Source organism: Cloeon dipterum, chromosome 1 (assembly GCF_949628265.1).
Source record: "Cloeon dipterum chromosome 1, ieCloDipt1.1, whole genome shotgun sequence".
Taxonomy (NCBI): domain Eukaryota; kingdom Metazoa; phylum Arthropoda; class Insecta; order Ephemeroptera; family Baetidae; genus Cloeon; species Cloeon dipterum.
The window spans coordinates 4,273,955-4,301,408 of NC_088786.1; the positions used below are offsets into that span (position 1 = coordinate 4,273,955).

At 38.6% G+C, this 27,454-nt stretch overlaps 4 protein-coding genes across 9 annotated transcripts; 3 read left to right on the forward strand and 1 right to left on the reverse strand.

Moving 5' to 3' along the window:
* The first annotated feature begins 1,387 nt into the window (after nt 1-1,387).
* Nucleotides 1,388-7,601, forward strand: LOC135947559 (DDB1- and CUL4-associated factor 11). The gene is made up of 12 exons (XM_065496506.1): nt 1,388-1,530; nt 1,977-2,141; nt 2,801-2,903; nt 2,964-3,068; nt 3,260-3,419; nt 3,469-3,615; nt 3,674-3,855; nt 4,251-4,343; nt 4,402-4,648; nt 5,282-5,437; nt 5,490-5,596; nt 6,656-7,601. Exons 2-12 carry the CDS (start codon nt 1,999-2,001, stop codon nt 6,812-6,814), a joined length of 1,602 nt encoding a protein of 533 aa, XP_065352578.1. The 5' UTR covers nt 1,388-1,530; nt 1,977-1,998; the 3' UTR covers nt 6,815-7,601.
* Nucleotides 7,602-9,521: 1,920 nt separating this feature from the next.
* Nucleotides 9,522-13,910, forward strand: tan (C45 family peptidase tan). Its single transcript, XM_065497483.1, has 6 exons — nt 9,522-9,693; nt 10,981-11,178; nt 11,439-11,543; nt 11,948-12,182; nt 13,076-13,310; nt 13,382-13,910. Exons 1-6 carry the CDS (start codon nt 9,607-9,609, stop codon nt 13,680-13,682), a joined length of 1,161 nt encoding a protein of 386 aa, XP_065353555.1. The 5' UTR covers nt 9,522-9,606; the 3' UTR covers nt 13,683-13,910.
* A 1,222-nt stretch (nt 13,911-15,132) lies between these two features.
* Fen1 (flap endonuclease 1) lies at nt 15,133-16,808 on the forward strand. The gene is made up of 7 exons (XM_065476031.1): nt 15,133-15,368; nt 15,422-15,524; nt 15,587-15,753; nt 15,810-15,919; nt 15,978-16,181; nt 16,237-16,452; nt 16,504-16,808. The coding sequence occupies exons 1-7, from the start codon at nt 15,287-15,289 to the stop codon at nt 16,750-16,752; spliced, it is 1,131 nt and encodes a 376-aa protein (XP_065332103.1). The 5' UTR covers nt 15,133-15,286; the 3' UTR covers nt 16,753-16,808.
* Nucleotides 16,809-16,810: 2 nt separating this feature from the next.
* On the reverse strand, nt 16,811-27,246 carry LOC135934348 (uncharacterized). Of its 6 annotated transcripts, none has more exons than XM_065476020.1 (25): nt 27,101-27,246; nt 26,201-26,291; nt 25,736-25,865; nt 25,459-25,676; nt 24,934-25,126; nt 24,562-24,881; nt 24,122-24,499; nt 23,788-24,060; nt 23,351-23,732; nt 22,860-23,284; nt 22,631-22,807; nt 21,280-22,566; nt 21,036-21,224; nt 20,795-20,971; nt 20,470-20,736; nt 20,111-20,400; nt 19,850-20,057; nt 19,547-19,795; nt 19,308-19,495; nt 19,102-19,220; nt 18,521-18,726; nt 18,373-18,465; nt 17,554-17,610; nt 17,342-17,497; nt 16,811-17,272 (listed from the first exon to the last, which is right to left on the reverse strand). In XM_065476020.1, the coding sequence occupies exons 2-25, from the start codon at nt 26,279-26,281 to the stop codon at nt 17,096-17,098; spliced, it is 6,240 nt and encodes a 2,079-aa protein (XP_065332092.1). In that variant the 5' UTR covers nt 26,282-26,291; nt 27,101-27,246; the 3' UTR covers nt 16,811-17,095. The 6 variants fall into 6 exon arrangements, with proteins under 6 accessions (XP_065332092.1, XP_065332093.1, XP_065332096.1 ...); XM_065476021.1 differs by having other exon boundaries at nt 19,132-19,220; nt 19,850-20,060; XM_065476024.1 differs by having other exon boundaries at nt 16,811-17,012; nt 19,850-20,060.
* Nucleotides 27,247-27,454: the final 208 nt, after the last annotated feature.

Here is a 27,454-nt window from a genome sequence, read left to right on the forward strand (position 1 = left end):
TTTCTTCTTCTTGATTTGGCATTGTAATCAAAGGAGGGAGATGATTTATGTTTCTCTGGCAGCAGTCACGAAACCGAATGAGACTGCTTAATCGCCCGCCCAACTCGCTGCCAGTTCGTCCCCGTCCGCGCGTGCATACGCGGCTCGCGGTTCACGGCTCGACCTTTGCGGCAGTGACAAAACGCCGCAAAATAAATGTACATCGTCAAGCCTATTCAATTTTACTTTCATAATATATTACTCATTCGATTCGCAGGAAGCAACGGTTGCTAACAAGAACATGTAACAAGAAATTAATAATATTAGCAACTTTATCTATTTTATTTAACTCAAACCTACTTGATTAATCATATTAACACACCATTCAATTTAGTCAAATCAAAACTGGTGGTTACAGTTTTTTTTTAAATTTGGGATCAAATTTGCTTTATTTATGTTACATAAATATAGTCTTTGGAGAAAATTCATAAATATTTTAACTCATCCTTAATTTAATTTTTGCCTAAGTAGTTCCTATGATCTCGATTTTTTTATGAATTTGAGCTAAATTTTATATTGCCTAAAAACTATTTAAAAAGAAATGATTCTGCAAAATCCTGGAAAATCTTTGTTGCCATTGCATGAACTCATCCCTTAGGATTCAGTTGAATCCAAAATTGACCTAAGCAGCACTGTACATTTATTAAAAAGTTGATGCAAAGTTAGCATGCTTTTCAAAAAATGGTGAGGACTGTCTCCTTACTTGAAATCCTATTTTATTTAACAGCAAAGACGGCACGTGACATCGACGGATCAACTTTTTGTTTCGGGTGATTATGCAGTTACTGCTTCTCATTTTATGCCATTGTTCATGAAATTTTTTTTAATTGACTGAATTTTATATGTATGAACAATAAACAATGACATAAAAAAAAATAAACAATGATTTAACGAGTTTCCCTAAAAGGTTTCATAAATTGTTGGACAGATCTCTAAGAGAGGAATCGGAATCCGACAAGAAAATGTGGTCAAGCGCTGTAAATGTTTAAAGCTATGATCTGAAATTTGTCCATCTTAAATTTTCCCTGCATCTAATAATTCATAATTTTTGTTAAAAAATCTATTAAATTTCTAATTTTTAATACTGGTATTATTCTAATGTTGTAAAATTACCGAGACAATTTATAGACTGCTGATTCGCCTTTATAAACCACAATATCTTGTATAACTACTCATTAATTTTAAGTACAAGAGCAATGTTTTATTCATTTTTGTTGTTGTTAAGAAATAATTATTATTGCTTGAAAATAGATCATCTTTATGTATTTTAACAGAGTGTTGAATTTCCCGGCTTTTAAAATCAAATCCTTTACTAGAGAACAACCGTTACATAACCGATTCGCGCTATTCTTGAACCGGTTATAGAGTTTTGTCGGTGAAACAACTGTGGGTTGGGATCGTGGGGATCCATTGAGAGATCGAGGCGAGAAGAATCAAATGAGTGCGGAAGCAAGCTCGTAATTTTCAAGATTACGTTGGATTTTGTCTTATGTAAGTGAATATTTGGATTGATTGTGCATTTCCTCCGACGTTTTAAATTGCGTCTTTGCTTGCACGGCCGTGAAAAACCGCGGGCAGGCCGATATAGAGTGTATGTTTATTTTCTGCACTGATGCCCGCACTTCCTACTCTGAAATAATTGATCGATAAGCTGCGTTTATTTATAAACTCGGCGTCCATCCACCAAATTTGCATCTTGCCCCCATCCTAATACTTCACCCTGGACCCAAATTGTGGTTTCCAACGCGGTGCGCCTCCATTTCCGGCCCTAAATTTGTCGAGTGAAAAGTGAAAGTTATGGATCTGAGCAATTATTTTGTTTTCCACGCCAGCTGATTCTCAAGGACTCGAACTTTGCCTTCTGCGTATCAGTGATTTATTATTTCCAGGCTATCGAAATTATGTCAAATTAATTATTGCACGTTGAATATTTCTAGTTGTCCACTGCTGCTGCCTTGCATGGGATCGTCTTCATCAAGATCCAACTCGAGAATGGATGAAACCAGTCCGAGCAATGATCGAAACAGCGGAGCCCCAGCAGCTGAGCAGGACAACGAACAGGACGCAGATTTAGCCACTATTCTGCAGTTCCTTATCAGAAGGTTCTTTACTTATAGACTTTATAGTACTTGTTTTTCTCCTAATGTTTGGTTACGTAATAATAATTAAACTAAGATTTCCTTCTAAATTTTGATATTATTTTTGGTGGCAATTTTCAACCATATTACTTACTGGAAACTCTTTTTAAAGTAAAGCTTTACAGGACTATTTTGCATTGTTGACTAAAGAAACTAGTTAATTGGGAAAATGAGCAACAGTTTGATTTCAGATTTTGACAAATTTCTCGAAGAAATAAATATTTTTTTAGCTCTAATTTGATTTATTTTCATCGCGATTTATCCAATAATGTGCGAATTTTGAGAAAAAATCCCTAAATTTTGATGATTTTACAGCTTTACTAGCATGCAAACGTTTGAGCCGATTTTCTCAAAATTTAAACGGCCCCATCTATGAATTTTTTTAGCATTTTCCTTGTGACGTGGGTGTCTTGGGGATGATGCTTACGTTAATTAACCCCATGCACGCCAGTTCCAGCCTTTCTACATCGAATAGGATGGGTGCATCCTCATTTTTAAATAGTATTTCAAGTAAGGGTAAAATTTTCTGTAAAGCTTTACTTTAAATTCGAAAAACCTGCTCGTCGGCACTCGGCTGAGCAAATCCTTTCCAAATTGCAACCAAATAAATTCTCTGTCTCTAGTGGCCAAATCCATATCATAACCGCGGAGCACGAAGAAGTGGACGACGAGAACGTTGTGTCTCCTCCCAAGATCAACGTCCAGCCCAATACCGCCGTTCTTGATGTGCGTATTTGATGGTGAAAGTGCTTTTCATTAACAATGCCATCTTGTTCGCATGAGCAGAAGTGCGAGTTTAGCATGAGGACCAAAATTGAGAGTGGCGTGCAAAGGAGTGGATCCGGGATGAAGAGACCAAACTCTATTCCACTGCTTTTGCAGAGTCGAGAGGTCGGTTTTTATTTCTTTTCATTGCTAATATATGTATAAGTCTATATTTTTAATTGCTAGTGTGCTAGCATTAAAATTTTTGTATCAAATCTACCATTATTTAGCACTATTGTTGTTAAAGTTATGAGGAAAGTAATTTTTTTCTTCTGAGAAAAATATTGTCCTTTTAGCAATGTATTATATTTTTTTAGTATGGAATGCTTGGCCAAAACTGTTTCTCAAGTGGAGATCGCTGCAAAATATTCAACAATTTCCTGCCTAACACACTCGATGTTGTACAAAATTATCACAACAAAGCATTCTGTGGTACCTACTCAAGAGAAGGCGAATTCTTCTTGAGCGCTTGTCAAGGTTTGCCTGAATAATCTTGTGACTACAAGATTACATTTTCCAATTTCAGATCGCAATTTGCGCCTGTATGACACTAAAAATGGGCAGTTCAAACTGCTGAAAACAATTCAAGCCAGAGACGTTGGTTGGAGCATTTTGGACACCGCGTTTAGCCCCGATGGCACTCACGTTGTCTACTCGAGTTGGTCGGAATGCAGTGAGTGAACTTTGTTACCAAAGTCTTTTGAAATTGCTCACTTTGCCTTCGTGTGCAGTTCACATTGTAAATTTGTTTGGCGACACCGACAACCAGGAAGCACTGCCTTTGAGTCCTGATGATCGAAGGTTTTGCATTTTCTCGCTGGCGTTTTCAAATGATGGCCAAAAGATCCTCGGTGGAGGAAATGATGGATACATCTATCTGTACGACAGGGAATGCCAGCAACAGTGTCTTAGAGTAAGTTCTGTTTTTTTCAGCCCGTTTTGTTTGGAATTTTTTACTTTATTAAATTTTTTAAGAGGAATTTCTATGACAGCGGGATTATCAATTTCGTTGCTCGTTTCTCTTTTTGTTTGCTTTCAAAGAAGAGTGCAGGCAAACGTTTTCAAAAATACCTGATTCTGATTCAGAATTCCCTGCAGCTGTGAATTTTTTTAATATCATTTTCTTTTTATAATTTTTCGACCTATTAGCCTTCCATTCTTATGGAAGCTGCCAATTAATAAATAAATCACCCCACCAATGGTTAAAATGAGAGTTATGTTAAAAAATAATTTTTATTTTCGAAAGTCGGAAAATAAATTAGATTCTTGTCTAGTTTTGACCAACTTACTTAAAAATGAATTTCCCAGATTGAAGGGCATGAAGATGACGTTAACTCCGTCGCTTTTGCTGATAGCACTTCTCAAATTCTGCACAGTGGGGGAGACGATGGACTTTGTAAAGTAAGTCAAGAGCTCACATTAAAACAATCACGATTGAAATCTATTTCGTGCTTCACAGGTGTGGGACACGAGGACACTTAGCGAGACCAACCCAAAACCTGTCGGCGTGCTCGCGGGGCACATGGACGGAATCACATTCATTGATCCTAAGGGTGACAGCCGACACTTGATCACCAACTGCAAAGACCAGTCTATCAAACTGTGGGACATCAGGGTGTTTTCCTCTGAAAATGGGCAAGACAACACAAGACAAGCAGTCATGGATCAAAACTGGGACTACCGGTGGCAGCGAGTGCCAAAAAAGTGTATGTATTGCTCTCTTTTGACGTGGTAGAATGCATGCGGAATTTTGCGCAAGTCATACAAAGTTTTTTGCCAAATTCGTAGCAAAGTGTGCTCTGGGAAGATAAATAATTATGTTTATGCTGTATAGTATGCAAAAGTCGTAATTTTGAGGCAACAACTGCATGAACTGCCCTTCCCCCCTCAGATTAAGAAGTCATCTGATCGGATCTTGCAACTTTTTTCTATTTGACCGGCGTCTTGCGCAGCTAAGCTAAAGTCATTGCGGCTGGTTGCTGAACATTTGGCACCTCAAATGGCGTGACTGGCTAACATCTTTAATACATTAGTCAAACTTTACACTCGCAGATACTAAAAATGTAATGATGACATTATTTAATCTCACATTTTGGCTCAAAAGTCGTCATTAACCAATCGTCTTGTTTAGCAACTGGCTTCTAATGCCAGAAAAGAGTATTGAAATGCAGGAAAGTTTCCTCTAATGTCAAGTTAGCTCAGGGTAAAAAAGACTACTTGCAGCTTTCAGGCAGAAGTTAATGCTGGTAGAGCAATAAATTGAGCGAAAACGTCTAGATTTTCAATTCTCCAAAGAAACAACAACTTTTTATACTAAATGAACGCGATTTTGCTTTTAGTGATAAACCCAAAGACAAGGCTGGATGGCGACACATCCATCATGACTTACAGAGGACACAGTGTTCTGCAAACGCTCGTTCGCTGTCGTTTCTCACCTGCAGCGACGACTGGCCAACGCTACATTTACACTGGCTGTGCTGCCGGCAGGGTCATCAGTGAGTTTGACTACTACAAATGTTTGGTTGTCTTTTAAAACCAGATGTTTAGTTTACGATGCTCTCACCGGTAAAATTGAGAGGACTCTGACGGGTCACAGAGGTTGCGTCCGAGACGTCTCTTGGCACCCGTACAACCAAGAAATCATCAGTACTTCTGTGAGTGACGTGTTTTATTTTTGTGTGCATTTGTTCTCGCTCTCACGAATTTTCGTTGGCTTAATGTTGTAAGTGGAGGAGAAAAGGGGGTTTAATCCTTTTATCCTTGTCCTTAGCATTCGTTTCCGAGTGTCAATAATTGGAGCTGTTTGGAATTTCCACCCATGATTTTTAGCGTTTAAAACATGTGCAGGCATTAAGATATTATCATTTTAATTTTCTTTCATTCAATGCTGAGAAAAAATTGCACACGAAGGCCTGGTATATCTTTTATAAAGGGATGGAAATCAAGGGAAAGTTTCAACTAAAGTGAAGTTATAAGAATGAAATCTAAAACTAAATAAAATTAGTTACTTACATTGAGGACAACTTGATATTAGGTTAAAAAATTCACATGGATGGATTTTAAAATGTGGGCAATGAATGTCATGGTCATCATTGTTAGAAAGTTAAAAATCCATTCATCTCGACATGTTTCTACTACAACAGGCGCTCTGTTCTCAAGAACAAATCCGATTATAATTTAACCTTCCTTGAGATAAATCACCTTCAAAAAATTTGGCATTCATCATGAAAGTACATCACCACCCTTCTTAATTTTAATCTTTAAATATTTCTGTCAAAGAAGCAGGGTTGCATTTATTTGCTTTCCACTCGGTTTTTTTCGCCACTATTTTTTAACGATTTTTACCACTCAATTTCTTGTGCAAGAAATGCTAGAAATGAATTTATTCCATATTTCCCCTGTGAAAACCTAAAATTTTCGGTCGGATTGTTCAAAATTTCCTCTAATGTACAGATTTTTTCTTTTAAATTTCCATTTGTTGCCTCAATTTCTCCAAAAATTATTCTCTGACAATTTTCAAGGTCATGAGCTAATAATTAGAAAATTATTGAAATCTGAGGTGCAAACATTGCCTGCAAGAAACTTGTTTAAATAGAAAAATTGCTTTTACCACTGCACTTGCTTTTTTTAACAAAATTCAGGATTTTTGCAACCCTAAAATATGAATTAGTTTTCCTTTTTCTCTGTTCTAAGTGCATGTTAAACGGTTTCAGTGGGATGGATCCCTTGGTCGATGGACGTATGAAATGCTGGAGAGTGCGATCGACGAAGCTATGCTGGTGGACAACTCGGGCCCAAGTTTGCCGAGGAGAAGCCAGAGGCTGGTCGAAAAGATGCTGAAGCTTCCAGGTGGAAACTGTGACAACGTTTGACCAGCTAGTCTTAATTTCCGTGAGAAGTGCGGCAATAACGGATCAGGTATACAACTTGCACGCACCAAAAACTTGATATTGTCACGAATCAAAACTGCGAATTGGAACCAAAACAAAATTGACTTGTTGTACAAAATGTGCAAGCTGTATTAAAATCTTAAGTTGAGTGCATCAGATAAAAGACTGGCGATCGCTTGTGTGCGTTGAGTATGCGTTCATCAAAATCAAAGTATGGGTTGGAATGTAAATTGTATAAAATACCATTGCTGATGACGCGCATCCACTTTTCTAGAGAATCTAGCCAAACCAGCCAATTTGTACTTGCTATTAATTTTGTCACAAATCATTGTGATTTTTAAGTTCCTAGAAATTACTATGGCAGAAGTCCACAAGAAATTAATCAGAAAAATGCTGGAAATTCTTAATTAACATGCATTTTCATTATCATTTTTGTCTCACAATTTGAGGCCTTCATTAAACTAACATTAGATAATAATTAAAGCAGCTTTGTTTTCTTCTTCTTAAACTTGAAAAATAAATACAGCACCAGGTTGATACTGATTTTCACAGTATGTGGGGGGGGGGATCAAGCATCATAGTCATTTCATAGAACCATGATGTTGATATAGATGACAAATAACTTGAAAATATTTTTAGTTTTAAAAAACTAATGATTTGTTTATTATGTTCGGATGTTGTGTATTATTTTTTTTACAGAGCAAAAAGATGATATTTGAATGAAATAAATATTAAATGTTATCAGAACTCAAGAGTTTTCCACAGAGAAGATCGCCTTTTATTGATTCCCGTTTCTAGTGCAACTTTTTTACTATTTCGACGTGAAAAATGAAATTAATTAGTTATGTAGCGGTACAACAACGCGGTCCTGTTTTTAGTTGGAAGCCAACAATTGTCGGCGGTTTGAATTATTGTAATTTTGCATTATTGTTTAACAGCAGAAAGATGATTTTAAAATAAAAATTCAGTTTTCGTCCGTCAGCCACACGGTGCTGACGTGATTCGTTTAATAGTGCAGAACCCGATTCAAAGGGGTGAGTCCAACCGTCAGTTAAACAAAAGAATTTGTAACTTATTATTGTAAACCATTTCAGTTCTTGTATTTGATTAAGCATCCGATCGGATTTCCAACTGTAACCAATCCACGAACAAAATTCTTAATCTGAATTCATCGGTCTTCATCATTTCAACCCTCTTCATTCTCCCAAAGTTATCTACAGGAGTTTTAAAGTAAATTTTACACCCAGTCGGCTTCAGCATTTCCCTCCACAGTGTTGTGTAGCTTTTACTGCACTGGATTCATTGGCATTTGACGTAATGCAAGCAAGAAACCCTGTTGCCAGCTATCGTCTACCCAGAGAAACCTGCTGTAATGTTGTGAGCGACCGAGCGTGCTAAATTTGATTAGGAAGCCACACTCCGACCTCCACTACTTTCCATATCTGAAGGGATTCGCCAGTTTTTCTCATTTAATTCCTTCGTTAATTGCGGTTGCTGAGCGAACAAACGATTGAAATTTGCTTGAAATCTTGATACCTCTCATGTAAAGTTTATAACATTTTATTATCTAACTGGCTGAGGACAGGATTTTACACAAGAGATGGTGATTTATTTTTTAATTATATAGTAGTCCAGCGTTCAAGGGAGTGTTTGACAAAATCATAGGCGACTTGTGGATGAAGAAATGTATTAAAGTGTATCTGTTGAACTTTCCCTTACGAGGTTAGGTCAGAGTGTACAAAAAATGAGAGATGCATTCAAATGGCAAAAAAACGTGCTACGGGGTCTGACCGATACGAGCACTTGGTCGCCGCGGCCCGTTGTCAGACGAGACTGGATTGGAAGCGCCATTTAGACCGATTTAGAACAGGGAGAATTCGTGAGTTAATTGCGGCAATTAAAAATAAATTGCGAGAAAACTCACGGCGCGCGAGTGATAAAGAACGAAAGTGGACAACATTTTTGTTATTAGTATTATCACGCGGTGCGTCAAAATTTTATAATTACAAAAATAAAAATAAATTATATCTTTTTGAATAATTTACGTGCCTAATTCAGTCTTCAACCAATTAACCAATACCACGTTATAGGTTTATTAAAAGTTGAGTTTTTTGTTACTAAATGATACTAAATATTTTTTAATTTTACTAATGTCAAAGGAGGCAAAATACATTACTTGTGTGTAGTTGTTTTTTGCCCTTTAAACCAAATTTAAGTAATTGGGAAAACCCGCGTTTTTTTAGTTTGGGGAAAATAAAAATTGTATGATATTAGGAACTATAAATTATTGGTTTTCAAGTAACGGAATCAAACTTGGACTGATGTGTTTAGTGTATTGTTTAATAAATTTTTTCTTTAACTTTTAATGGCATTACAATGACTCATGAATATTGCAATCAATTATTTTGGAGATGCTGGAGCGATGCACAGATGCAGGTTGCAGGTGTGAACCTTGGTTGCACAATCAAAAGAAACTTTGCTGACAACAGTTTCTCGTAACTGAATCTCAACAAAATATCAACCCAAACAAATAGTAGATTATCCAATTACTGCCTTGAAAAGCCAAGTGATTGGAAAACAAATCTGGTCTTTAATACAATTATTATAAAGCGTGGCCGTCGGCGCGAAGGCGCGCTCGTGTCGGCAATCGCCTCTGGTGCAAACGGGTGGGGGATCCGGCACTTCAACTCGCACAGGACCGTGTGGCCGTAATCGTCGTCAATCTTTCCGCGGCTCAGGTCAGGTCCGTAGCTTTGGAGGCGACAGCAGAAACCATGCCCACCGTCGAGGATATTGGCAGGAGACGCTGCATTCCTATCCTTCACACCAGGGGAACCCACTATGAAGTCGGATTTGACGTGGTACATTTATTTTCGCCTTTCCCTTTTCATTTAATTCTTTTTTCGGCATTTTATCAGAACTACAATTATATAAATTACACTATAGTCTAGCATTGTTAGTTTTTGTTTCAAATTTTTAATCCTAATTTGAGAGGTTAACGGAAGAAATTTGTTTAAAATATATTTATAGGAGGATTTAAGTAGCAAAAGCTTTGAGGATTAACTATAAATATTTAGCCTTGTTATTTTCGTTCTGGGTTTAGGGAGGTTTTGAGTCAAACTGTCCTTCAAATTAAAAAATTAACAAGAAAAATAAAAATCCATTTCAAAAAAGGTTAAAAATCAGATATCCAAAAATGTCCGTGGCTATACAAGTACTAGTTATTTTGAATTTCAGTTATGATAACCAAGTTAGCACACAAACGTTGAAAGTTTGCTTTAGTGTGTTTGTCGCCAATGGGTTGCGCAATAGTGATAGCAGAGATAGTGTAACCTTTGGTGTCTGCAAAAAAGATTTTTGTTAGTGTTCTGAATAGCATATATTGCATGAAAGCACTGATAAAATACTAAAGAGCAAAATAGTTGCGAAAAGTAGACGTGAACGTGATTATAATTTCACAAAACCAACGCTTTTCTTATTTCAAAACACGTGAGATGAGATCAACACGTTTTTTTCACGAGAGTGTGCGACTCTCTCGACCTACCTGCATACAATTAAGTAATTTAATTTAATAAATAGTTACAATCACAAACCTGCTTTCCTAGTTTAAATTGTGCAATCCTATTCGAGACTAAAACGTTTTGTAATCTCTAGACAAGTGTTGAAATAAATAAATTTGAAAATAATTTTCCAATGGCTTTGAAATAATAACGGGCAATAATATTTCAATTATTAAATAATTCGATAGAAATGAGCTCATGGCTAAACCTTCTGACTTTTGTTATTATTATTCATTTATTCCAAATTATTAGCATATTTTAAGTTGTAAACTTGTGATATAAGCTGGAAAAATTCATAAATTAAAATGCAAATTTAGATATAGGCCTTTCATCCATTTAGCGAGATTTTAAAGAGGCGCCAGACAATATTGCATGTGTGTGCACGGCCGGCCTAAAAGTCACGGGGACTTCATACGTCGCGCACTTTGCGAGCTTCGCCGACTTAAAATGATATATTATATAAGCTGTGCATACAATATAGGTCAAAATACCTCTAAGTAAGTTAAATAAAGGAATTAAATTGAATATATTAGATAAGGACAACGACCCGTGCTGCCGGGAAATTTAATTGCAGTTCGCCTGTTGCAGGGCCGCACGTTCCGAGGGCTCATCCAGAATTTCGTCGGCATCTCCAAGTCCCTGAACCAGGTATTCCTGCCGCTGTACAACACAGAAGCCGGCCGCCGCGTCTACGAAACCACTTTGAAGTGCGTTCGAAGCAACTTTCCACAATATGTGCGCGAAATCGAAGGAACCGCCGAGGGCGCGCAGGTGCCCTTCCACAAGGTCGGTATTTTGCAGAGGAATTTTCATTCATCGCTCTCGCGTTTGATTCTATGATCAGCTAGATAGTTTTAAAATTGGCAAAAAATCGTGGTAATTTTTTGTTGAATAAAATTGAACGTGGGAAAACTCTGGGTACAATTTCTTTTTGAAAGAATACATTTTTTTCAAAAACTTGCTTAAGACCATAACTATGATTTTCCATCATAAAATATTTATTTTCTGTTTTGACATTTTCAATGTCACGATTTAAAATTTTCCAGTTGTTCTTGCTCCACATGGATGACATCCTGCCAAACGCCATTCACGGAACAGGAAAAAACGACGGCACGGGCTGCTCATCTCTCGTATGCAACGAGAGTGGAAATGTGAGTTTCCGGTTTAAATAATCCTGTAAGAATGAATAATGAGTTGTCACGTCAAGGTTCACTTTTAGTACCTGATCAATGAGAGAACGGATCACGCCTTCGCAGCATGCTTTTTAGCGAGTTTTGCCGTGTAAAAAACAATGCGGTGCCAGGCTTAGAATCAAACAAGCAGCATAAATTTAAGGTCAACCAGTAAAACTAACCTTGTGCTGCGTCTACTTTTATTCTCATTATCACACTTTTTGAGAGATATAGAATTTCCTTTCATTGTGCTAATTCAAGTTTCGAGTACAATTATACCGTCACGCACTTACTAGTTTTTTTCTCTGCTGATATAATAGACCGCAGAAAAAACGCAGAGTTTGTATTTAACATTCAGTGAAAAGTAATTTGCCTTATTGCAGGAAATCTTAGGCCACACTGAAGACGCACTGCCAGAAGTGCTGAACCACATTTATCTGGTGTCCGCCCACATCATCCCCGAGTCTCCTCAGGGCCGGTGGAAGGTGTCCGAGGAGAAGTTCACGTCCCTCTGTTACGCGGGCCACCTGCCAGGTTTCACCATGGGCTTCAACCATCACGGGCTCGTCTTCTCCATCAACGTGCTAAATGCAGCGAAGTTGGTGCCGGGGAAAACTCGTAAGTATTTATTTTGGAATATTGACAAGCTGATGCTAGGTAGTAGTTTTTACTATCTGTAAAATTTAGCAACAATTATGAAATCAAAACCAAGGAACAGAAGTTAAAATTCAGATTTCACCCAATTTCTCGGAAAATTCCCTCTCGTCGCAATCTATCATTATTATATCTCTTTATTTATTGTCTTTTGGCGAGGTCATGCAATAGACATGGTTACATTTCTAAACATATCCCCCCCCCCCAATTGCAATGCACAAACAAAAATCATAAATTTTCAACAAATGCCACGAATTCACCTGAATCACAAAATTTCCTTTGGTACAGAAATTCCTTTAAGGCCGATACAAATTGCTCGTATCGCGGTTCAAGCCGCAGCGAAACTTGCACAGCATTATACAGTGTTGCAGCACTTGAAAAAGGATTCTGCTCCAATGGTGTGCGAATTTGAAGGATAAAAAATTGTGAAATAAATCGTGATTTCACAGTAGAGAGACGATGCTCGCCGTTTGATTAGCATACAAATAAACATTTGAGCTGATTTTCTCTAAAATTTAATCGGCAATCTGAGAAATATATGGCTTATTCCTAAATTTTCCGTGTTTCAATTAAGTAAAAGTATTTTTTTAATATTTTCGAAAGGTTTTATGCTTTATTTCAAATCTATAACGATTAAATAACAATGATTTGTGCTACCTAAAAATTTGTCATTAAATAAAAATGGTCCAGTACATTTTTGTATAATTTCCGAATTTGAAGCAGATATTGGGAAAGTCATTTAATAATTTGCCCAACAGGATCACAAAGGTTATTAAACCTTTTAGTAAACATAGCGCGTCTTTAAAATAATCGTTTGATGGCAGCAATTTCAAATATTGAATTCCCGGTATTTTCAGCTCGGCATATTTTGACTCGAGCTCTTCTCGGAGCGGAAACCTTCATCGACGTCCAGCAGATCTTGCGCGACTCAGGCTGCGGCGCCGGCGACGCCGTCAGTGTGAATTTCACGTTCCTCAATCAGGAAGGCGACCGAATGTTCCACAACGCTGAAGTTGGCCCATCAGTCGGGAACGAAAGTGGACTCAATATTCTCAACGCGAGCCCAGGAGAATCATTTTTCCATTGCAACAAGTATGACATTTCATTATTTCTTATTCTTTTTTTTTAATTTCTCACTCTCGTGATTTTGTTTGCACTCGCAGATTTTTGCGCCTTCCAGTTGAAGAACAAGAAGGCCTCGGCGTGACCTCGAGTAACCACCGTCACGACACGCAACAACAGTTACTGCCGACGGTCCGCAGCAAAGCGGGCGTTATTAAAGTTCTGGGCGACCAGTCCGATAACAAATGGCCCATCTATCGGGAGGGTCATGGAGAGGATTTCGTCAAAACGGTGGCCGTTGGGATTTTCGACTTGGTAGAGCGGACGTGGGCCCTCTACACCGAAAACCCGAAAATTAGCGAACCTGTCGTGGTCTTGCCTTTGCAGCTCAAGAGCAATTAAGCCAAATGTTTATTTCCCTCGTGGTTGATAATTCGGATTAGAATAGTTTTTACGCTAGAACATAGCAACAATAGTGACATTACAATAAAATGGATAATCCATTCTGATAAAATGATTTTTTTTTCTTTATGCGATGTTTATTGGCAGAATTTTCTGCGACACGTTACGAGTTTAAATGAGAAATAATGTATTATCGCGCTTAAAATAAATAAAACATTTTAAAACAAAGTTTAGGGAGTGTTACTAGTTTCTCTAATTACTTCTCATTATCCGGCCTTCGTTAATTTGCTACACTTCAGTCGTCCTTCAAAGACTTAAAGAGTATTATTTCAGTGCATGCTAATAAATTATTATATAATGACGCTGAGCTATTTAATTATTTTTAAAGAAAAGGTAAATGAAAAGAGAATAAATAATTTTGAATCAATAAAACATGTTGAACAATATGAATTAATAAGAAGATCGAAATCTATAAGTAATTCTGCCTTCCAGACTTGGAAGGTAGCTTGTTATGCGAACAGTCACGCATAATCACGAGACATGCTTGTTTTCATTTTTTTATTATGTAAAACCAAAGAGTACCATTGTGAGGCTAAGCCAACATATGTTTGCAATCTGTGTGGTAAAAATATGAAGTTTTTTCACTTCCCAAGCTATGATAATAACCAGACCAGTTTAACACAAGCAGATAAGTCTGCAAATTCTATTTATTTAAAGTGGAATGATACTGAGCAACAATTGAAAATTATTTAAATTGTTGGATGCCAAATCAATTGATCGATTAACAATTTGTTCAACAATTTGCAATAAATAAAAAACGGACCTTCATACAGTAAAAACTCAAATTTTGCCAATTTTCTCCAAAATTTACAGTGCTTGAACATATTTTCTAGGCATATTCCGATTCCTCTCGTCGAGATCTGTCCAACGGTGTATGCCACTTATTGGGGAAACTCTTGGTTTTGAAATTAAATCGGATTTCAAGTAAGGAGACAGCCATTACCATTTGAAATGCATGGTAACTTTGCAGAAAATTTTCTCAAAAAATTACAGCGCTCCTTAGGTCAATTTTTAGGCTTTAACTGAATCCTAAGGGATGAGTTTATGCATTGGCAACAAGCATTTTCCAGGCTTTTGCAGTATCATTCCTCTTTAAACAAACGAAAAGATTAATAACGTTATTTGTACACGATTGTGTTTAATAAATGATTGAATAGAATTGAAATAAAATCTATAAGTAGTGTAATATAATATATAATAATAATAATATAATATCCATTGACAGCCGCAGCATATTGGATTCCATCGCGCCATTAGCAGATTGGTGGTTCATTTCTCTCATTGTCAGTGAGAGGGCGCCATCGTCTCTTAAATTTCAAGAGTGAGAGTGACAGAGACTGCGTGCTGCGTGTTTACAAAGAGTTAAAAGGCGCGCAAACCCAGCTGCTGTCGCTTCCTGGTTGTGGTTATTCTCACTGTAACTGTTGACTGTTGCTGTTTTCAAAGCGGTCAGACTGATCAGGAAACTTTTGTGCTGCCAGCTTCAGTCACCTGAGATCGCAGCAAGAAAATTAGCGAAAGCATTTTCGACGTCAGCAGCCAAAATGGGTATTTTGGGCCTTTCAAAACTGATCTCGGACGTGGCGCCGGGTGCTGTCAAGGAGAGCGAAATCAAACACTATTTCGGTTCGTTTTGCTAATAATTAACTTTGACCTGAATTATTGACTGGATACCACAGGCCGGAAGGTTGCCATTGACGCATCAATGAGTTTGTATCAATTCCTGATTGCCGTTCGCTCCGAAGGCGCTCAGCTCACTTCGGCTGATGGAGAGACCACAAGGTATGATTGTACCAAAAATAATCATCCATTTACATAATATATATCTACTATTCAAAATGTAGCCACCTGATGGGAACTTTCTACCGCACAATCCGGCTGGTTGAGAATGGCATCAAGCCTGTGTACGTGTTTGATGGTAAACCTCCGGAGCTCAAGTCTGGGGAGCTGGGGAAAAGACAAGAGCGAAGGCAGGAGGCACAGAAGGCCCTTGAAAAGGCCACGGAAGCGGGTAACTTACTTAAAGACTAACAACCACGCACAGAAATTGACTGAGAATTGTCGCAGGTGACGCCGAGCAGGTGGACAAGTTCAACCGGCGTTTAGTCAAGGTGACCAGAACCCACGCAGAGGAATGCAAGAAACTGCTGTCACTCATGGGGATCCCTTTTGTCGATGTAAAACTGCTGCCACTCTTGCGCGCTATTGATTTCTAAATCCTGAGTTAATGCACAGGCCCCTTGCGAAGCGGAAGCTCAGTGCGCCGCATTGGTCAAGTCGGGGAAGGTTTTTGCCACTGCCACTGAAGACATGGACGCCTTGACCTTTGGCTCCAACATTCTGCTCAGGCACATGACCTTCAGCGAGGCCAGGAAGATGCCCATCCAGGAGTTCCACTTAGACAAAGTTTTGTCTGGACTAGAGCTGAGCAAGGAGCAGGTGAATTGGTCAAAAGAGGCACTTGCAGGAATAACGTGATTTGATTAAATTCCAGTTTATCGACCTGTGCATTCTCCTTGGATGCGACTATTGCGACTCGATTAAAGGCGTTGGACCGAAAAGGGCCATCGAATTGATCAGGAACAACGGCAGCATTGAAAAGATTGTCAACAACCTGGACAAGAAGTACACAGTTCCCGAAAACTGGCCCTTTGAGTACGCGAGGAAACTTTTCGTGGAGCCCGAGATCACAGATCCAGAGAAAATTGAGGTTTATATTATGAACTGAGCGTAAGACAACAATTTAATTTCGTGCTTACAGCTGAAGTGGGGAGCCCCAGATGTAGACGGACTTGTTCAATATCTGTGCGTCGAAAAAGGATTCAAGGAAGACAGAGTTCGCAGTGGAGCTGCCAAGTTGGCCAAGAGCAAAAGCTCAGCTACTCAGGGTCGACTTGAGGACTTTTTCAAAGTGATTCCTAACAACAACCCTTCAGTGAAGAGGAAAGCGGATGAGAAAAACAACAAGAACGCTAAGAAGAGCAAAGGTGGTTTCCGAAAACCTAAGTAAATGTTATCCACTTGCATTTTTAACCTAGTTATTTTAAGTGTAAAATAAAAAATTCCAATTTTGAACTAATATAGTATTGAAGTTTATTTGTTTTCCCTCACCTCCTTAATCACCCGATTTACATGATCGAAATTTACATGGAAATTATATTGGAATGCACGTGACTAAAATAAATCATTTATAATAATACAATTCATTGATAAAATTTACAACCTTTTAAAGAGGCTGCTCCTCTTGCTTCGTGGAGTGATCGTTGAGTTCTGCAAGAAGTTACAAAGTAAATGAGGTCACTGTACCTTCGTATGTTTATAAGATCATGCGATATGAGAAGAAAACATTAATATCAAGTTACATGATAGCCAGTGTAGGTTGTTTGGCTGAAATACCAACTCATCAGTTTGTTAAAGAGGATAAAGAGTATAAGCGCAAGCACTAAGTTAGCAAATCTGCATCTATTTGGTCGGAGAGGAGGTGCTGGGATCTGGGAAACAGTTCCTCTTGGGGTCCTGTGTGCAGCATGCTAGGATTAGGCGAAAATCAAGCAAAAGATTTGCCCACGTGCAAAAGTTCAAACCGAAAATTGGCTTACCTCGTCGGCGTAGCTCGTGTCTTGGCCTACTGCAGAACGCTTGCCCATAAAAAGCATTTTGAAGCGGCTAGGAGTCGAGCTCTTGCGCTTTCCACCGCTGTCCAGCAAAGCAGAGTTGGTGTTGCATTCGCGTAGAATGCTCCGTGGAGTCAGTTCCTGATGAATAAATAAATTGAAACTTAGATAAGTTAAGAGGATCGTTCAGGATTTACCCCAGGGGCCTTGTTGTTTTTGCCTGGCGTCGGTGGGCCTGGTTTCTTGTAGCGTGTCTGAAAACAAGCAGATTCCACAGCTCAATATATTAAAATAACGGAAAACTGGACATTGCAAGAAATAAATGTTGCAAAGCCGCTACTCTAAGTGGCGTGTAAATTAAGTTTGAGGCTAACAATAAGAGTGAACATCGGAAAACTATAAACAGAAAGATTATTTTGCTCAGGAAAGTATATGTTTTGGAGATCCCTAAGGGTTGCATTTGTATATGTACCACTCGGTTTTTTTACAACTTAATTTTAAAGAGAAATGCAAGATATGAATTTTTCCATTTTTCCCCAGTGAAAATCTAATATTTGCGGTCAGACTGGTCAGAATTTCCTGTAGTGCGCAGATTTTAATATTTAAAATTGCCATTTTCTGCCACAATTTCTCCAACAATTTATCTCTGACAATTTTCTAAGTCGAGGTCACGAGCAAATAATTATAACATTGTTGAAAACTTAGATGCAAACATTGCCTGCAAGAAACTGGTAAAATTGAAAAAAAAGGGTTTTAATAATGCAATGCATTTTTTGCAACCCTAGCGCCATTGCAAGCAACAAATTATCTGAAAACATATCACAGAATAATCTGCATTCTGTATATAATATTCTGAATCTCAAAAGAGAACATTATCAAACTATTGTGACCCTCAGCTTCACACATTCCGTTATGGGGTTTATTAATTTAATACTTAAGAACACGTCAATGAAAAATGAATGGAATAGACTTAGGTTTAATTACGGTCTTGACAGCAATAATTAAGATTTGCTTACCTGGACACCCTGAGTGCGTTCTTTCTGCTTCTTGCTGTCGTAAGAGGCAGCTCCAAGAAGCCAATCGTTTTCATTGTTTTGAACTGGAGGGGCCTGATGGAAATAATGTTTGAAGGAAAATATTGGAGTATGCACCGACATAACATACCTTTAGCTCATCCTCCTTTACATTTACAAACTGAGTCTCAATCGGGTAGGAAGATTTCAAGTGTTGTGGGTAGAGAGAGTTTCTCCTCTGAAGCTCGCTTAGTCTTCCCGCCTCCCAGGCGCTTGAAGTCTTGCCCGTGCGAAGATCATCCAAGAATTTGGAGCCAAACTGTTCTCCCTCCTCATCTTCCATGCGAAGCAGGTTTCCTGTTGAATGGGAGATTATTTTTAATCAGCAAATTAATATTGATTGGACCTTTAATCATATTATATCAAAATCTGACTGTGCAAACCGGCAACAACTACCTCGAAATTGAATCACACAATAGCAAACTTAAAACACTCAAAATACAAAGATTTAAACTGACTGACGGCGACAGCAGAGGCAAAGCTCAATCAAGGTGCAAAAATATATTTACTAAAAATGCAGTGCAACTACAAAAAAATCACACATCACTAAATAAATACGATTTAAATCACAAACTTTGGGTGGCCAGCAAAAATGTTGTTGATGATTTTTAAGCCAAAAGACGCAATTTCACCTAGAAGATGAGAAAAACCAATCCCGCAACTGCTACTTACCAATACCAGAGAGCAGGGGTCGAGTGCTACCTGAGCTGGTGTTTGATGAACTCATTGAGTTATGGCTTCGAGTGCGTGGCTGGGGTGCTGGATTCTTAGGAGCAGCAAAATTGCCGAGGCTGCAAAAATTTAGAGGATTCCACAAAAATTAGAGGTTTTTATTTATTAGTGCAACGAGTGGGCAATTCCAACGAGCTGATAAGCACCTTGATGTACTCTGACGAGCCACAGGGGCTTCAGAAGGTGGCAGCATTTTTTCAAAGAGCTGCTTCCGCTCAAGATCTGCAAGCCGAGCTTCCATGTGGCGCCGCTTTCCAGTCTCTTCGGCCACAGTCTTTGACTGCCTAGACACCTGGTCTTGCAAATCAGACACTTGAGACTTGAACTTTTCCAGCTGCAACGTTTCCATTAGCACAAAGCGAATTTTTTCCAGATAAAAACTTACAAGACTCTTCTTGCTCTTCAACTCGCTTTCCAAGGCAGCCAGTTTGGCATTCTTCTCCTTATCCTGAGTTTTGACAAATTCACCAAGCCTGGCTTTCATGTCTTCCAACTTTTTCTCATATTTAGCCATAAACTGCCTTTCTACTTCCTGCGCTTTCAATTGCAGCTCATTTCTAAGCGCATCATTTGCTTTGGACAACTGTGCGTACTGAGAGCGGGCCTCATTCAGTGACGTTTTCATGAGCATGACCTGAATCAATAAATTAATGTTAATATCTTAGAGAGACCGACAAGAAAAGCTCACATCTTCTTTCAATTTTCCTTCCCTACTCTTGGCCATCGCAATTTCCTCTTTGTGCGAGCCAAGTTCCTCTAGAGTACTTTGCAACATGGTCCTCTCGTGAGTCAGGTCAGACTTCAGGCTGGCAATCTCAGAAGATAGCCTTATTAACTCAAGGTTGGTCGTGTCAATCCTCGCCTTTTCTACTTGCTCCCGCAGCTGGCCAATTTCCCTACTTAAGCGGTTTGAGAAACACTTAGCTAAGTTTTGTCATGCATAACATACTGGTTTGCTGCAAGATACTTTTCGGTTTGGCAATCAAGTTCGTTGGCCTTCTCACCGAGTGCAATGCTCACTTCATCTACCCTTTCCTTCAGCTGCGAAATGGTGCACTCCTTTGTCAATACTTCGACACCCAGCACTTTAGCTTGTTTCATTTTGCTATCAACGTCCACTTTAAGCTTGGAAATTTTCGTTCTGGCCTCCTCTAATTCCATTTGGCAAAAAGCAAGATCAGTGACGAGTTTGTCGTGCTCATCTGTTTTGGCTTGGAGTTTCTCCTCAAGGCTGGAAATCTGAAATTCAACCACCAAAAGAATGGCTTGAAATGTTAGAATGTTTCCAAGCTCATGATTTATACCAACCTTCTCAGTTAAAGTGGTTTGAAGAGCTGTTTTCTCCTCAACTTCAATGGCGAGTTTCTGATTCAATGTCTGCAGCTTTGATTCATTTTCAGCAACAGTGTTGTTAAGAGTTTGAACTGTCTCGGAGAGTTCTTGAGACAGATTAGCCATATTTTCTTTGATCTCATGCACATCTGTGTTCAATTTATCGATTTCAGAATCCTTTTCTTCAAGCGTTTGCTCGAGATCTCTTCTAATTCTGTTGCTCTCCTCAAGATTTTGTTCAGTCTGAAAATAAATTTGCAATAAGCCCAAAAAATGTTACAATATGATATTTTGATCCTACCAAGTCCAGTTGGCTCTGCTTATCCGAAATGTGATTAGTTAGCTCCACAAGCTTGGCGCTAGCTTCTTCACACCGGATTTGTAGAGATTGTTGAATTCTTTCGTTCTCCTGAACTGAAGTTTCTAGGTTATTGATTTTCTGGAGAGCATCTTCCAGTGATTTGGATTTTTCGCCAAGCTGCATTTTACATTAATGTATTTAATTATTGTCTTGTTTGATTGCATTTAATTGAAATATTTACCAAGTTTTCTTTGCCTTCCAGTTCATTCTTCAAAGCCTTTGTTGCGACCGAGCTTTGGTTCAACTCAAGTTCGAGTTTGTTTACAAGAAGGTCCATATTGGAGAGGGAATTCATCACTTCTTCCTTTGCACCCACACATTTTTCTAACTCTGCAGCTTTTTCTTCCAGTTGGGTCTCTAACTCATAGATCTAAAATGTCAATAAAATAACATTACAGAGATTAACTTTAAGAGCTTTTAACTACCTTTTCAATTGATTTCTCATGGCAAACTTGTCTATCTATCTGCTCAGCAGTGATGGTTTGGACCTGCACTTCAAGAGTTCTTTTCTCATCCAGTTCCAAGACCAGCTTTTGGGTCAGTTCTTGCAACCTTGATTCGTTTTCAGCAGCGGCGTTATTTAGCAGGGATATCACTTCATTGGCCTTTTCCACTTCTCTTTTCTTGATGTCCAAAGCTTGGGTAGTATCAGCAAGCTCTTGAGAAAGGCTTGCCACACTATCTTTAATATTGAGAAGATCAGTAGACAGTTGGCTCAGTTCAGCATCCTTCTCTTCCATGGTTTTCTCGTGACTAACTTGTTTATCCGCCTGCTCAGCAAGGATGGTTTGGACCTTCAATTCTAGGGATTTTTTCTCATCTGATTCTGCGGCCAGCTGTACCGTCAGTTCTTGGAGCTTCGATTCGCTTTCAGCAGCGGTGTTATTTAGCAGGGATATCTCTTCATTGGCCTTTTCCACTTCTCTTTTCTTGATGTCCAAAGCTTGGACAGTCTGAGCGAGCTCTTGAGACAGGTTTGCTACACTGTCTTTAATTTTGAGAAGATCAGTAGACAGTTGGCTCAGTTTAGCATCCTTCTCTTCCATGGTTTGCTGGTGACTAACTTGCTCATCCGCCTGCTCAGCAAGGATGGTTTGGACCTTCATTTCAAGGGATTTTTTCTCATCTAATTCTGCGGCCAGCTGTACCGTCAGTTCTTGCAACTTTGATTCGTTTTCAGCGACAGTTTTGTTTAGCAGGGAAATCTCATCATTAGCCTTTTCATTTTCAACTTTTTTTATGTTCAAAGCTTGGACAGTCTGGGCGAGCTCTTGAGACAGGCTTGCCACACTATCTTTAATATTGAGAAGATCAGTAGACAGTTGACTCAGTTCAGCATCCTTCTCTTCCACGGTTTGCTGGTGACTAACTTGTTCATCCGCCTGCTCAGCATGTATGGTTTGGACCTTCAATTCAAGGGATTTTTTCTCATCTGATTCTGCGGCCAGCTGTACCGTCAGTTCTTGAAGCTTCGATTCTTTTTCAGCAGCAGTGTTATTTAGCAGGGAAATCTCTTCATTGGCCTTTTCCACTTCTCCTTTCTTGATGCTCAAAGCTTGAGTAGTATCAGCAAGCTCTTGAGAAAGACTTGCTACACTTTCTTTAATATTGAGAAGATCAGTCGAGAGTCGGCACAGTTTAACATCTTTTTCTTTGATGGATTGCTCTAGACTTCTTTTGATCCGTTTGTTCTTTTCAAACTGTTGCTCCATCTAAAGATTGTTAAATAAAATAAAATTAAACAAGTTAGGGCACAACTTTTATTTTCAATCTCACCTGATCAAGATCTGTTTGCTTTTCAGAAATGTTCTTTGTCAGCTCCTCAAGCTTAGAATTAGCTTCACCAAACTGGCCCTGCAGAATTTCTCTCTTCTTTTCACTCTCCTTTACAGAAGTCTCTAGTGTGATGATATTCTGATGGGCCTCTTCCAGGGAACAAGATTTCTCACTCAGCTGAAAATATTAAATTTCAATGAAATGATCAAAGTTTAGCAGGAAATATTACCAATGAAGACAGTTTTTCAACTTCCTCCTTTGACGCTTCTATCTGTGCATGGCTTTGAATTAGGCGTTCCTCCATTTGACCGATGTAATCGTCCTTGTCAGCTAGAGTTTTGTTCGCCTCTTCTTCCCTTTTTTCAGCATCCTTTAACTGCCGCTCAGAGTCACAGCGACCTAATTGAGCCGCTTGGAGTTCTAGATTCAAGGTTTCCACCTGAGCGCGGCTATCCTCAAGCTGGACACCCTCTTGGTGAAGGCTTTCTAAGCACTCCACCATTTCTTTTTCCTTATTTGCCAGCAAAGTGGTCAGCTTAGTGAGGGAGGCAGAGGTGGCTGATAGTTTTATAGACATTTCCGAAAGGCTCTGATCTTTTTCTTCCAGACTGTTCGAGTAATCAAGCCTGCTCTTGGAAAATTCTGTTTCGACGACTGATGTAAAACACAAAATAGACAAATAAATATTGATAAAACTCGAATTATTGGATAAATACTCACGCTCAAGCTTATTCTTGAGACTAGCAATGTCCTGTTCTGCTTTTATTAGTTGACTGGCTGCAAGTTTGAGCGCATCCTGGTCCTCTTCGATTTTAGCTTGAAGGCCACAAACCTCAGATTTGCTTGCAGAGGCGAGTTGCTGAGACTCAGCCAATTGCTCAGAAAGCATATCTCTGTCCTCACAGGTTGAAGTAAGAGTTTGTTGCATGGACGAAAGTTCTTGGCGGGTGCTCTCTAATGACTGTTCAAGTTGTTGCACGAGCTCCTCAAGCGCAGCCCTTTTACTCTCTAGATCTATCAGCTGCACGCCCATTGTGGCCCTGTTTTCCTGGAGTTCCCACTCAAGTTCTTCTATACGTTTATTCAAGTTTGCCGACACATTCTGAATTACACAAATACACGTTAAAATAAGTTAAAATTAAATTTGAATTAAATACCTCCAAAGAGTCTTTCTCTAAGGCAACAGCCTCAAATCTTGAGACCGTCTCTTTCAGCTCATCTTTCTTCTCATTATATTCACAAAGCAAAGTGATGTGTTCAGACTTCTGCAGCTCCAGATCAGCCATGGTATGGGCTAATTCTTCTTTTGCTGCCTCCATGTCGGACTTGTAATGGTTCAAAGCGACAGTTGTTTCTTGCAGTAGTTGTTGCTGCTGGTCAAGATCCTGTTGCTTGCTGCTGAGAACGCTATTTGTTGCTGCCAAGTCAACCTTTGAAAAGAACAATCAAAATAGATGAAAATGGCGCTTGGTATGTGTAAAGGATTCTTACCTCCATTTTAATGACAGACTCCCTCAGCGAGTTGCACTCGGTCTGGATCTCCACTATAGTGGCATCTTTCTGCACTACTTCTAGTTGCAATTGGTTTTGATTCTCCAGCAACTCATTAATCCTTTCCTCGCAGATTACCAGACTGTTTTTCACAGTCTCAAGGCTGCGCGTTTTTTCTCCGAGCTCTTTCATAGACTCGGCCATTTCCAAATTGCGTTCACCAAGTTGCAACTTCACTTCCTCAAGATGATCCTGAAGCTGGGACTCGTGCTCATGAGCATTCTCCAGGGATATGCGGGTGTCTCTAATTTCTGCCTCCAATGTCTCCAGCTCAGACCTTTGCCTGGCTATCTCTTCAATGCGTTCTTCTAATTGAGCCTGCCCATAGAGAAATTTTAAGTTTATTTTTTTTGCAAATTGTTTCGAGTAAGAATGAGTACCTGAAGAACTGCTTGACCTTGGCTTAGTACATCCACCTTCACCTGCATGTCCAAATTCTCTTGCTGTGAAGTGTCAAGTTGGCCCTTGCACGCCGCCAATATTTCTTCCAGCCGAGTTTTGTCACTTTCTAGTAGATGGTTCTTTTCTTTTTCGCTGTTGATGATGTCATCTTTCTGGATGATTATGTTGTCGAGCTCCTGGAGCTTCTCCTTCAACCCAACCAGCTCTTCACTCAACATTTTGATTTCGTCGTCCTTTTCACTCAACTGGAGCTCAATGACTTCAACAGCCATGTTTTCACCAGAGCTACTGTAGTTACCTGAAATTTCAGTGTGAAAATTCTAGCAGTCAAAAACTACATGAAAAACTACTTAGCGACATTGACGTGTCCAGGGAGGGTTTGGATTTCGATCTCAAAATCTCCTGCACTTCTTCCAAGTCAGTTTTCAGTTGAACCACCTCTGTTTGGTAACTTTTGATTGTATTTTCCAGTGCTTCCTTCGTAGCTTTCAAACCCTCCAACTGGTTTTTGTACTCTCGACACATAGATTCAGCTGATGAAAACTGCAACGAAAAGAAAAAACTTGAGAACAATCCCACATTTTTTTTTTATATCGCCTTTAGAGTGTAGTTTTAAACTCCCCACTATTCACGGTCAGTCTGTGCCGAGGACTGGTGGGTATTTTAATGGCCAAGTTTGATGACGAGGCATAGGATTTGCAACAAGCGCTCCAATTGATTCTGATTGTTCTTCTAGCACATTATATTTATTTATTTATTTTGAACCTCTGCTCAGCACTGAAAATCTTTTCCCTTTTACAATTGAAAAAAATAAATTGTCTTTGTTTCAAGCATGTTGGTGTTGAGAAAATTTATCCATCTAAAAAACAAATTACCTTATTAAAAATCTGACATTTCTCCTGTTTTAATTGGTCGTAATTTGAAGTCAATTCTTCGTGCTGAAGAATTTGTGTTTGGTATTCACTTTTGAGCTTAACCAATTCCCGACTTTTCTTTGTCAGATCTAGCAGCAGAACTTTATTGTTGTTCCTTTCATCAGCTACCTCAGATTTCAGCTTGTCGGTGTCCTCTTCAAGACTAGCAATTCGTTTGGCTGAATGTACAGAAATTTTTAATTATTTTTAAATTAAAACCAAATAATATTAAAACTACCTAGATTGTTTGACTTAATCTTCTCGTCTTTAAACTTAGAAGACACCTCATCTCGTTCTCTCTGTAAACTCTCGATTTCCTCCTCCAAATCATCCACTTGACGCTTCATGTTTTTTACTCTGTTGCGGTCCTGTTTCACAAAAAAGACGTATTAGAATTATTGGTGAAAACCAGTTGTAATATTTTACAGTTAGATATAAAGCGATGATCCAAAAAAACATAAACATTATGAAAAAAATGCAAACTACGAAAACTACTAAATTAACAAAATCCGTTGAGAAATTAACCTCTCACAACTTTCAACACGGACTCAATAGCAGAAAAGAGAAGTGAACAAAAAAATTTGGGTTATAACATGGAGGTGTAGAGCCAAATCAATTGCAAGCATCCAAGTCACTCTGAAATTCCGAATTCCATGAATTCTAAATAATGCCATGCAATGCAGCTAAATGAATTGTGAATTACCGCTGTGTTCGTCCTGTGCACAATCCGGCCGTTCTGGGTCTTTGGGGTAGAAAAACGTCTGTCCATGCTTGTGTTCAGCATTGTCTTCCACCTATTTAGTAACAACCACCTTAGCTTGTTGGCTAAAATATTTGAGTAAAATGGTATTAAAATTCCAATACACCTTACAAAAGCAACGTCAGAGTCAATGTTATTGTTAACTTTGGACATTAATATATGGGAAGTTTTGCAAGCAGTATTAAAATTTTCACTTTCATAACTTCGTTTGAATGCCACAATTTTTCCTGGTGCGTAGAAGCGTAGAAACGATCATAATACATTATAAATTACATATTTATCTCGCCTTCTTAATTTAATCAGTCGCGTAATCATTCCATTTTTGCCAATTTTTTTTAAACAAAATGCTTTTTTTATAGCGCGCTTTTTATTAAGAAGCAATTTTTCTCTGTGGCAAATACATAAAGTTGATTTAACGATTTTTATATAAATGGTATTCTTTCATATTTTATTTATAATTCCATCCCTATGTATGTAATTGGCAAACTCTCTATGTATGTATGTACACAATTCTAGCCTGCCTATTTACCCAATTTGTCATATATATTACTATACATACGTATATATAGCATTTTTAGTGCAAAATAATTTAATTTTCACATATTTACATAATGGAAATATGTATAAATATGTATATATAATCAATCCTTTTCCTGTTTCTTAGACTCTTTGGTTTAAAATAATTAGGAATACATACGTTGAAAAGTCGTTGGACCCAATTATGACAGGTTGCAAAAAAGTTGCCTCTTTTCACCACCAAATTCTGAATTAAACTTAAACCGTCAGCACCAACGGAATAGACACAAATAAAATGGAATGCATAATGGTTATTAATGAACTTACCTTTCGAGAAAAATCAGGTAAAAGATCTAATAAAATGGGAAAAACATTATCTGTTGTTGATTGTTCTTTGTTCGTTGGTCACTTTTCTGGCCGGTTATTCAAAGCGAATGCGCAGCGCTCAAACTTCCGACTCAACCGTCATTTAGATTTCGTATGAGACGGCGCTGTCCACTGCTGCCATCTAGCCGTGGCTATCAGCACCATAACCATAAAAATTTTGTGCAAGACGATTCATCCAGATCCAGCGGAGCAGACCTGACATCTGCAAGGGGAATTTTAAACATATTCAATTTAACCGCGACTTCTATTTAAATATACTTTAAGTTCGTATTTGAAAAATTTCATCTTTTAAGA